At 36.4% G+C, this 12,725-nt stretch overlaps 1 protein-coding gene across 2 annotated transcripts in view; it reads right to left on the bottom strand.

The window, feature by feature from the left end:
- Nucleotides 1-12,725, bottom strand: part of LOC145519852 (uncharacterized) — a 669,571-nt gene that overhangs the window by 450,338 nt on the left and 206,508 nt on the right. Inside the window, exons 4-5 of one of the 2 annotated variants that reach the window (XR_014063968.1) lie at nt 7,446-7,539; nt 2,904-2,994 (exon numbers count right to left, since the gene is read on the bottom strand). Coding sequence is in view for 1 of the 2 variants with exons in the window: in XM_081524738.1 (XP_081380864.1) it covers nt 2,904-2,994; nt 7,446-7,527 (173 nt within the window). In the remaining variant the exon portion in view is untranslated. The remainder of the gene's footprint in view (nt 1-2,903; nt 2,995-7,445; nt 7,540-12,725) is intronic. The other variant, XM_081524738.1, reaches the window with a different exon arrangement.

Below are 12,725 nucleotides of genomic sequence, written 5' to 3'. Positions count from 1 at the left end.
GGAGAATCCCAGGGATGGGGGAGCCTGGTGGGCTGCCATCTATGGGGTCGCAAGAATAAAACTGTAATCCTTACCATATAAGATTAGTTTTCCCTGTTCTTGAACTTCATATAAATGGGATCATCTAGTATGCATTCTTCAGCGTCTGGTTTTCTAAGAAAGTCACTTTTAAAATGATCTCTTAATTTTACAAATAGATGACATATTGCTCACCCTCATATTTTTGCATCTTTACAAAAAGGTTCATTGTTAATCCTGCTTCCCCTGCTTCCTTCATTTCTTCATACCATCAAATTTATGCTCTCTCTACAGTACACTGTTTCCTCTCTGCTTAACTGTCTTGTTCTCCCCTAACCATTCTCCAGAATAAATTCACTTTCAAAATATAATCTCATTCACATTCTATCTAACATTAACCTTGTATGTGTGTGTTAGTCTCTCAGTCGTGTCCAACTCTTTGCGACCCCTTGGACTGCAGCCCGCCAGGCTTCTCTGTCCATGGAATTCTCCAGGAAAGAATACTGGAGTGGATTGCCCTTCCCTTCTCCAGAGGATCTTCCCAACCCAGGGATTGAACTCTGGTCTCCTGCATTGCAGGCAGTTTCTTTACCATTTGAGCTACAGGGAAGTCCTAGCCCATCTCAAACTCCTCAAATATAGATATTTCCAAGGACTTCAATTCTTCTCCTCTATGATCACTCCCAAGTGTCACTCAAAAGCATTATTAAATCAATGAAAAACATTCTAAGTCTTTTATACGTCTAATTTTGGATCCTCAGTCATAGATGCAAGTCCAACTTTCCAAGTGCCTGCTTTACATTATCACTAGTATTTTCTTACCACTTTTCAAATGCTGACCATTAGAATCATTGCCTTTTCCTTCAAACCATCTTTAACTAATTTTTTGTCTTTGCAGATAATTGCACAAGACTTTTCCTGATATTAGAGGACTAGATCCTTGAGACATTCTCACGTATTTTAACAGTTGCCAAGTCCTACTAATCCTTCATTTTAATGTATTTTACACATTTTCTTTTTTTTTCATGCCTACAGCCATTACCCTAATTTACTCCTCTGTGACTTTGTACCTGGACTGCTTGAAGTAGTCTCCTTACTCCCTTTCTGTTATTTCAATTTTAATGCATCATACTCAGTCACATGCTAATTGTTATGTATCAGAGTATCTATACTGTCAGCCACAAGCTCTGGAACTACAATTAAAAGACAATTAAAAATTGTTGACTTTAATTAAAAATAACAATATGAGCTGCCATCAAGACTCCCTATTCCTGAGTTCATCTATAGATCCTGTAGCCCTATTTCATATCATTCATTCACTTACTGGTTCTTTTATAGGTCTGTTACCTTTTATCACAAGGAAGTCAACTTCAAAGTTGAAGATTTTTTGCCTGTTTTGTTCATTGTTAAATTCCCAGTCCCTAAAAGAGGGCTGAACGCATAACAAGTACTCATTAAGTACTGGTGAAAGAGAGTGACTTGTTCTATAGTCAAATGGGAATATTTATTTCCCAAACACAATGAATGCTTTCATTTTTCTATCATTGCTCAAGCTATATACCCTTAGTGTAATGCCCTATCTCTTTTCACATCATAAAAATACATAAGTAAAGATAGATCTCAACTGCAGAAATTCTTTAAAGCTCTTTTTAATCACCGCAACCTAATGTTAGTTTTTTTCTCCTTTAAATTCCCATAGCACTTTGCATCATTTTTATAGAACCTATAATAGTAGGCCCTTAAGACTCACTTGAAAAATTACTTGTCTTAATCTCCCTAAAAGACATTACATCCTTTGAGGCCAGAAGCTCTATTTTAGATATATTTAGAACCTTAACATTTAGTGGAATAACATGTTAATGCAAACAGTCAATGCATACTTATTTAATTGGGCTAGGTATTATTTTATGTTCAACATAAATTTGGCAGAATAAACTGTGTTTATCATTCATGGAAATGTCAAAGGATATCATGCTTAATTTTCTTCTAACAGATTAATTTGTTTGTGTCTGCTAATAAACATCTTAACTACTATCCCTGGGAAAGAAGGAAATACTCATTTTATGAATAGTTACCAGTATAAACAACCTCTGTGATTCCATGTTTAACATAGTATTCATTATTTTTAGATAGAACTCATTAAGGAAGAATTGTCCTATTCTGGAAAAACAGTAAGTCATGTTCTGCAAAGATAAATGAAGTAGAGTTCATACTGTTAGCTAGTCTAAATTTCAGTTTGGATACTTAGCATGTTAATTTATACAAATACATTCCAAATTAATGTGTCACATATCCAGCAGGTTTTGAGGAAGTTATGGGAGTGTGTTCTTTGTTAGATTTATATGGTGGATATGTGAATGCATAAATATACAGACAGAGTGAAAAAATAAGTTGTGGCACAATGGAACCCAGATAAAATGTGAGCAGTACTCATTGATTCTGGAAAAGTGCTAAAAATCTGCATATATTTATGGGTAGCAAAAATGTAAAATTGGTCCAGAAACTATAGTACAAATCAATTTGAGAAGAAAAGGCTTTAAAATATAACAGATCAGTATTCACCTCCATGACCTGTAGGTAAGTAGTATCTACACCAAGGATGATTCTAGATTCATTGGAAAAGTGGTTATTTAAAATTAAGCACACAGTTAATGTTAGTTCTTTCAATTTGAAGTGTTAATGGGGACCTTATGAGGAATAAATGAGATAATGTAGTGATTGTCAACATTTTAAAGTATAAAACCTTCATATCAAAGCACTAGTGGATACCCAATCCTTATAGTACTGTTTTTAGGCTCAATTAAAAAAAAAAAATCATCGAAAAACTACTGTGATTTTTTTAAAGCTCTTAAAAATAATTTTCTTTTAGTTATTACAGTACTTACATGACTTTCGGCTTCCCCGGTGGCTCAGATGGTAAAGAATCTACGTGCAATGCAGGAGGCCGGGTTTCGATCCCTGGGTTGGGAAGATCCCCTGGAGAAGGGAATGGCAATCCACTTTAGTATTCTTGCCTGGAGAATTCCATAGACAGAGGAGACTGGCAGACGATAGTCCTTGGAGTAGTGAAGATTTGGACATGACTGAGGGGCTAATACTTTCATATTTATATGACTACTTTGAAAAAGCCATAATTAATATTGTTAATAAAGTGCTATTTTTCCTGCCAGTGAGTATTTTCACTAATAATAGGATCAGCCTAATATATCATACAATTTATGCTAAAGTGTTCTTTCAGAAGAAGCTACAGCATTTATTAAGGTTATTCCTACTTTATTACTGAGTCTTCCCACTCCCGGGTTAAAACCTTCTCTTTCCAAAGAGATCTAGGGTAATCATTTAATCTAAGTCTTGGTTTAAGTAACAGTAAGTGAATGAAATGGCAACATACTCCAGTATTCTTGCCTGGGAAACCCCACAGACAGAGGAGCCTGGAGGGCAACAGTCTGTGGGGTTGCAAGAGTCAGACATGTCTTGGCGACTAAACCATCACCACCACAAAGTGAATGAACATGGCTGTTGTTGATAATGTTGGTAATGATAATGTTTTCAACGAATCCTCCAAAATTTCACACACACACACACAGAGACACACACACAACTAAGACAATAATGTAATTTCTCATTAAAGGGAAACATTTGCATTTCACAAGCAATAGAACTTTAGTGTGGCATCCTGAATATATAAAATGCCACTGATAATTTAAGGGTTTGTTTTTTTATTTCCACATGTCGCTCTTTAATCCAGCTGCAGATGAATTTGGCTGGATGCCCATAAGTGAGAGAAAATAGAAAATCACAGTTTAAAATATTTCCTTTATAATGACATTTTGTTGGCTGATTAATCTTTTCTGTTACAAAGCTAAATAACACCATATGTTAGCAGCAAGTTTATTGCTACAAGATACAAGAAAGATCTACCACATGATAAATGATTTGGATATTTTTTAGCTGAAAGTGAAAGGGAGAAAAAAATGCTGTTGTAATCTTGTTTCCAAAATCATTTAGGTAGTTTGATTATATGATATATATCATAGAAATGAGGGTGTCTTCAGAGATCAGAGGAACACTTTATAAGTTAGGCCTTCTGAGTTAAGCCCATATGGGAAAACACAACTTTCCTTTAAATCTATGTGGACGGTGTTTTGGCAAAGTGAGACACTCTTTCCAACACTACCTACTTGAAATTTAATTAAATACAATGCTTAAACAACAACAAAAATTTAAAATACATTTTTGATTGTGTATTAAAGCCAAATGAAGCTTAAGAACTAATTCTGTTTTATTCTCCAGATAGCTTGTATTTAAAACACAAACAGTAGCAAAACCACATTAGAGCAGAGGAAAAAAATGATAGTATATTGGAATTTTTTTTTTCTAGTATGTTATTTTAGATGTTTCTCTCAAATCATTCAAAGTCATTTATTGAGTGCCTACTGTGTGTCTGCTATTTTACAGATTCTCAAAATATAGCAGTGGTCAAAAATAGATAAGATCTGTCCTCATAAAAGTTATAGACTGGTTAGGGAAACTATGAATGAATGAATAAACAAATCATTATACCAATATAATATAACACTGTATAATATTACCCAATAATTACTAATGATTTCAAAATAGATTAGTATCATCAGAAATTTCAAGTAATGAAATTGAAGTATATAATGCTACAAAAAGTCAAAATTAAAGGATGAAAAAAGTGAAATCTGCCAGCAATGTTGGAGTTTAGTCTCTGAGTCAGGAAGAAAAAAAGAAAAAAAGTGAAATAAAGTAAATGCTAAATAGCCCAGGAAATTCGTTCTTCCATTCCACCCAATAAACACATGAGACACACAAACCTGTCTTTTCTCAAATTCTCAGTTTAAGCATCATGCTCTGCTGAGTGTATTTCTGTTATGTACAAAGGTACATTTCGTACCATCTGTAAAGGGAAAATCATGATCAACATTAATTTATTCAATTGTTTATTCACTGCTGCTGCTGCTGCTAAGTCGCTTCAGTCGTGTCCGACTCTGTGCGACCCCAGAGACGGCAGCCCACCAGGCTCCGCCGCCCCTGGGATTCTCCAGGCAAGGGTACTGGAGTGGGTTGCCATTTCCTTCCCTAGTGCATGAAAGGGAAAAGTGAAAGTGAAGTTGCTCAGTCGTGTCCGACTCTTAGCGACCCCATGGACTGTAGCCTACCAAGCTCCTCCATCCATGGGATTTTCCAGGCAAGAGTACTGGAGTGGGGTGCCATTGCCTTCTCTGGTTTATTCACTACTTCAATTATAAATTCAGTGAATGTGTATTTAGTGAAGTCAATATAAAGTAAGATAAAAATTTGGATTCTGGAGTAATGCTGCTTGGCTTAAAACTTGGCTTGATTTTTTTTTATTAGCTGGTGCCCTTTAACTTTATAATAATAGCACATGCCTTATAGAATTTTGAGCGTTAAAGGAGAGAATTCATGGTGTGGCAAGTACATTCTAAAGCAGCTCCCAAAGAATCATGCCTTTATGAAATTCCTGCACCTTGAGTATGGGTAGAATCTCTGACACGTTCCTCAGCCTGAGAATATGGTAAAGACAATGGAATGTTACTCCAATCATTACATTTCCTTAAAGAGGGCTCTGTCTTACTAGGTTGTAAAGAGAATCACTTTGTGACCTTAAAGAAGCAAACCACATTGTTGTGAACTGCATATGAAGTCACATAGTAAAAACCTGCGGTGGCCTCCAGGAACTGAGGACAGTTTTCATTCACAGCCATTTAGAAGCCAGGGTCCTTAGTCATGCAACTACAGAAAACTAATATTGCCAGCCAACTAAGTGAGCTCGGAAGCAGATTCTTTCCTAGCGAGATCTCCACATACAAACAAACCTTCATGACAGCCCTGTGAGACTTTCAATAGGGAATCCCACTTAAGGTATGCTCAGATTTCTGATCTACGGAAACTATGAGATGACAAACTTGTGGTGATTTGTTATGCAAGAAAAGAAAACCAGTTTTACATGGAAAGGGCTTAGAACAATAACCTATAAAAGCAAAGGACTCAATAAATTGGAGCTTTTTAAATCATATACTCCATGACCCAGGAATTTGACTAATTACTTTTAAAAGGATGGAGAAAATATGGTCCATAACTTCTTGGAGTCTACTGTCAGAGAGAAATATAAATAGATCTGATACAATGTGGAGCTGCTGCTTGAATGGCGGGAAGCATGGGATCCTCTGGTTCAGTTCAGTTCAGTCACTCAGTCAGGTCCAGTCTTTGTGACCCCACGGATTGCAGCACATCAGGCTTCCCTGTCCATCACCAACTCCCCAGAGCTTGCTCAAACTCATGTCCATCAAGTCAGTGATTCCATCCAATCATCTCATCCTCTGTCATCCTTTCTCCTCCTGCCTTCAATCTTTCCCAGCATCAGGGTCTTTTCCAATGAGTCACTTCTTTTCATCAGATGGCCAAAGTATTGGAGTTTCAGCTTCAGCATCAATCCTTCCATGAATATTCAGGACTGATTTCCTTTAGCATTGACAGGTTTGATCTCCTTGCAGTCCAAGGGACTCTCAAGAGCCTTCCCCAACACCACACTTCAAAAGTATCAGTTATTCAGGGCTCAGCTTTCTTTATAGTCCAACTCTCACATCCATACACGACTACTGGAAAAACCATAGCTTTGACTAGACGAACCTTTGTTGGCAAAGTAATGTCTCTGCTTTTTAATATGCTGTCTAGGTTGTTCATAGCTTTTCTTTCAAAGAGCAAATGTCTTTTAATTTCATGGCTGCAGTCACCATCTGCAGTGATTTTGGAGCTCAAGAAAATAAAATCTGTCACTATTTCCACTGTTTCCCCATCTATTTCCCATGAAGTGTTGGGACCTGATGCCATGATCTTAGTTTTCTGAATGTTGAGCTTTAAGCCAACTTTTTCACTCTCCTCTTTCACTTTCATCAAGAGGCTCTTTAGTTCTTCTTTTCTTTCTACCATAAGGGTGGTGTCATCTGTGTATCTGAGGTTACTTATATTACTCCCAACAATCTTGATTCCAGCTTGTGCTTCATCCAGTCTGGCATTTTGCATGATGTACTCTGAAGCTGAAACTCTAATAGTTTGGCCACCTGACGCAAAGAACTGACTCATTTGAAAGTCAGTTGTTGGGAAAGATTGAAGGCAGGAGGAGAAGGGGATGACAGAGGATGAGATGGTTGGATGGCATCACTGACTCAATGGACATGGGTTTGGGTAAACTCCGGGAGTTGGGGATGGACAGGGAGGCCTGTCGTGCTGCAGTCCATGGGGTTGCAAAGAGTCAGACATGAATGAGTGACTGAACTGAACTGAAACTCTGCATATAAGTTAAATAAGCAGGGTGGCAATATGCAGCCTTGACAGACTCCTTTCCTGACTTGGAACCAGTCTGTTGTCTGTTGCTTCCTTACCTGCATACAGATTTCTCAGGACATGGGTAAGGTGATCTGGTATTCTAATCTCTGGAAGAATTTTCCACTCCCAGATGGGATCCTCTGGGAGTGCCTGTAAATGAAACAGAACATAACCTGGGATGGAAGGCATTCCAGAGAAGCTGTTGCCTAACAAACCTTAAGTAACGATTCTTTCTATCAAACACTTAATAATTAGTTTTAATGTATTTCTTCCAATAAAATGTAAACTCCCTGAAGGCAGGGATTTTTGTCTAAATTCTTAGTACCTGGATGAATGCCTAGTATATAGTAAGTGTTTAACATTTATTTGATTAATGAATTCCAGGTCAATCAAATGGATGAACTTGTGAAGGGTCACAAGGAAATCAGGCAGGAAGGATAAATTAGGAAGAAGGAGTGGCATCTGTAAAATATTGATTGTCAAAGAGGCACTGTGTTCTGATAGTCATGAAGTTCTTTTTTCTCAAAAACTGACTCTTTGGAAGGACAAAATAGTACACTGGCGTCAATGCATGGATGTTCATTCATGTCTTCAAACACATGTACAGCAAAGTTGTGATGTATTTTTATTCTCACTCATGGCATGTTATGTTACCAGATGACAGAAATCACCTGGATACTTATCATAATCTTTGAGAGTACAATGAAAATTAGATTCACATTCCTTGCAAAGATTAAAAATCTATGCAATGCAAGGGATCTACATGAACTTTAGGTCAGTACAGGGGTTCTCAAGGATAAGCTCTAGATATTTTATATTCAGCACACACGCACACAAAATTGAAAGACTTGAATTTTTTTCCTTAGTTATCACTTCATTTCTCCCTTTTATTTATCGTTCATCATTAAGCTAATAGGCCAGTACAAAAGTATTTCATATAACCTACACTGTCGACAAAGGCAAAAAGGTAAAAGCTTAGAAGTCATAATTTCCTGAAACTGTTTACCAGATAAAGAATTAGTGAGGGATAATATTATTTTGTTAAATATAGCATAAAGTTGAAACATGCACTATTGAAACTCAGAATTTTTCTCCAATTGAGCAGTCAAAATTCATTAAATTTTTCTTTAGGTCTGAAATTCAGGTGTCTTTATAATGTACCTACCCTATACTAGAATACTGAAATCCTTCTACATCAAAGATATGTTGTGTTTTGCAATATTTTCATCAGTAATTTACTCTAGTAGAGAAAAATCTCTTGATTCAACCTTCCACCTAACAGGAGGGTTAAAATATAATAGCAGATCAACTGCCTCAGTAAAACAATCAGAAATTTAAAACCACTGAGAGATCAGTGGACAGTCAATATATAAGTTTATTTTGGATGGGATTTATATCATATGTAATAGGGATCTGGAAGTTCCTATGTGAAACACAAGAAGTGTGAGTGTTTAAAACTGAAAGAATTATCAATCATGTTTTAATCTTACTCACTATAGGTTTAATCAATGATGTGTAAAGTATGAGTATCATTTTGAATATTATATTGTCTAAGTATCATAGTGTGAAGTACAAATCAAAAATCAATTATCTTATTTAGAAATATTTAATAAAGGCTACATTGTAGTTAAATTAAAATTTCACACAGCAACAAAATAATTTACATTAAAATATATATGTAAATAACTAAACATAAAGCATTTTTATTGGCATCGTTGCTATTACAGTGGTTATTTTTACCTATGGCATAAAGTTTTTCCATCTCAGTACCTCGACTAGGCATTTCTGTGCACACTAAGAAAGAATTAGTGTGAATGGAGACAGGATTGCAACCTTGTCTCTGCCATCCATTTTATCTCCACTCTTTGCTCCTTCCAAGTGGAAATCCATGCATCCTTTAGGATTTTAACACCTGACATATATGAGCTGCTTTTAGTGCTGGGTATCTGCTTCTCTGAGAGGGAAAAAAACTCTGATGTGTGACATATGCTATTCCCATAGTATATACTTCCACTATGGCTAATTTCAAGATGCCAAATTATTTAATAGTTATTGGCAACATTTCTGAATGTTAAACAGTCAGCCCTTGTGAGTCAGTAGGAGCCCACAGGAGCCTGACACAGCATACCACAAGATATAGTCAAGTGCTCCATGCAGGGAGTTTGGAATTTCTAAATAGTAAAGTGTGGGAAGATAGTAGCAGATCATGAGGAAAAAGGAGGTTGGGTAAGCTCTTTGAGAATGTCAGCAAGTTAGTATTTGTTTGAAAAAATAAGAGATGTCAAAGGATTTTGAAGATTTGTTAGGTCAGATTTGTTAGTTAAAAAGATCATTTTGACAGTTATTTTGAATTTTGACAGTTATGTGGAATTCAGGTTAGAAAAGATGAGTCTAGAAGCAGAAGGACAACTTAATTTCTGTCAAACATGGTGGAAGAAAGACTAATTTAAGATTTTGTTAGTGAAGTGCAGTGGAGAAAATTGTCCAGAATTACTGTTCAACATTCAAGTCCTCAAAAAATTCACTGTTTCCTGGCACTGTGCTAGTTTCTCCTTGGTAGATATCTACTATTTCTGCTTCTAAAGCATTTTGATAATGGAGAATAGCTCAGTAGAATAGACTAATTTAGACACAGTGATAAGGAATTTTAATAATCAGCAAAGACATAATTGACTGGGCAAGAAATGCAATCTGAAAAGGTCTCAATGAAGGGCTAGGAGAAGGTATCAGTAAAACCTAGAGGAAATCTGGTCTAGAAACTGACATCCTCACTTGCTGATTCCAGGGAGACATGACAATACAGGCCTTGGACTAGAACTGAGGTTGAATTCCGGATCCCAGAATTCCACTGAGAGCAAATTACCAGTGCATTCCCAAGTGTATGGAGAAAGCACTCTGACTGGAGGAGTCAGTTACTAGAAGTGCAGAAATCATCAAAAGAAATAAATCAATTAGCAAAACCAGACCAAGATTCTGGTAGGACCAGCAAGACAGCTGACTTGATGCATGTATATTCAGTACTTGAACTCAGGGTTAAGTAAAGTCCTGATGAGGAACAGTCTGTTCTCACTCTCTGAGTTGAGTCTGATGCTGCATATTTCAAGACTGTTCAACTGATATCATATTCAGAAAATTTTTAATCTAAGAACAGAGAGATAGCTAGGCTGGTTAATACATTATCCTTGAAAAAGGAAAGGGAACTTTTGAGTTTCATAGAATATACATTCCTTACTAAAGCTTACTCAATTGTGGGATCTAATTACTTGCAAGGGCATCATGGAGGTAGATTTATGGAATTATATTGAGACAAAACATTTTGGTGATTAGTTAGTTGTACTTTGAATATAATTAGCCACTAGAAATGATTTCATGTAAGTAGAAGAAGTATCTTTTACTAGAACTTTTATCTTTTACTTGCTAGCAGCCACCTGGTGTGCATGCTAAGTCACTTCAGTCATGTCTGACTCTCTGTGACCCTATGAACGGTAGCCCATCAGGCTCCTCTGTCCATGGGATTCTCCAGGAAAGAATACTGGAATGGGTTGCCATGCCTTCCCCCAGGGTATCTTGCCCATCCGGGGGAGATTATGTCTCCTGCACTGGCGAGTAAATTTTTTTTTTTTTTTTTTTACCACTGAGCCACGTGGGAAGCCCCATAAATTGAGCCTCTTTTTTTTTTTTTTTTTTTTTAGAACTTATACTGAGTTATGAAAACTGAGTCCTATTGCTTGACTGGACTTCCTTGGTAGTTCAGCTGGTAAAGAATCTGCTTGCAATTCAGGAGACCCCGGTTCAATTCCTGGGTTGGGAAGATCCCATGAAGGAGGGGCATGGCAATCCACTCCACTATTCTTGCCTCAAGAATTCCCATGGACGGAGGAGCCTGGCGGGGTACAGTCCATGGGTTTCCAAAGAGTCAGACACAACTGAGTGACTAAGTACCGCACAGCACATTGCTTGACTAGAGAAAAAAAAAAAAAAATCAAGGGATTCTTGCTACAATTAATATGCAGAAAAAACATTTGTACTTAGCCTCAAGAATTATTAGAGGAAAAGGCAGCAAGATTGTGTGCAGATTGTGAAACTGAAGAGAACAAACAATGTAGTGTCTTTGTTAGGAAGTACGAAATGCCCTTTATAAATTCTAAGTAATTTAGTTTTCATTACAATCGTCCATAAATGTTTATTGTCACAGAAATTCTCTAAAATATACCCTTAAGATACAGATTAATTAAAAATAGAGTAAGTAAAACATATACTTTCTTGTAAAATAGAATACTTTTTATTTAAAAATTACAAAATGTAAACACTTTCTTGTAAAATATGCATTCATATACTATATAATATTTGTAAATGCATATTTTACATATAAAATATAGGATAAACACTTTCCTATAAGTTATAGAATAGTTGTATCTCTTCACAAACTGATAACCTGAAAGTGAATCCCAAAATACACTGGAGAATGGAGTGAGACTGGGAGTTAAAGAACATCTTAACTTTTATATTTCAGTTGAAACATAATGTGAGCTATGCTTACTGAGGACTCATCTCAGTAACTGAGAGTTAAAAAACATCTTAACTTTTTATATACCAGTTGAAGTATAATATAAGTCTAAAATTGGGCAAAATGTTTTGAGAATTACAATTTGTAAACATATTTGACGGATATTTCAAAGGAGAAAAGGAAAGATATACCCATTTGGATGCAAAGCAGAGATAAGAAAGCCTTCCTCAGTGATCAGTGCAACGGAATAGAAGAAAACAAGAGAATGGGAAAGACCAGAGATCTTTTCAAGAAAATTAGAGATACCAAGGGAATATTTCATGCAAAAATGGGCTCAATAAAGGACAGAAATGGTATGCAACTAAAAGAAACAGAAGATATTAAGAAGAGGTGGCAAGAATACACAGAAGAACTGTACAAAAAAGATCTTCATGACCCAGATAATCACAAAGGTGTGATCACTCACCTAGAGCCAGACATCCTGTAATGTGAAGTCAAGTGGGCCTTAGGAAGCATCAGTACGAACAAAACTAGTGGAGGTGATGGATTTCCAATCAAGCTATTTCAACTGCTAAAAGATGATGCTGTGAAAGTTCTGCACTCAATATGCCAGCAAATTTGGAAAACTCAGCAGTGGCCACAGGACTGGAAAAGGTCAGTTTTCATTCCACTCCCAAAGAAAGGCAATGCCAAAGAATGTTCAAACTACTGCACACTTGCACTCATCTCACGTGCTAGCAAAGTGATGTTCAAAATTCTCCAAGCCAGGCTTCAGCAACACGTGAACCATGAACTTCCAGATGTTCAAGCTGGTTTTAGAAAAGGCAGA

This window comes from Giraffa tippelskirchi, chromosome 1 (assembly GCF_054371585.1).
Source record: "Giraffa tippelskirchi isolate mGirTip1 chromosome 1, T2T-mGirTip1v1.2.pri, whole genome shotgun sequence".
In the NCBI taxonomy this organism is placed as follows: Eukaryota; Metazoa; Chordata; class Mammalia; order Artiodactyla; family Giraffidae; genus Giraffa; species Giraffa tippelskirchi.
The sequence above is the reverse complement of the archived record's forward strand: the minus strand, read 5'-3'. Positions and strand labels throughout refer to the sequence as shown.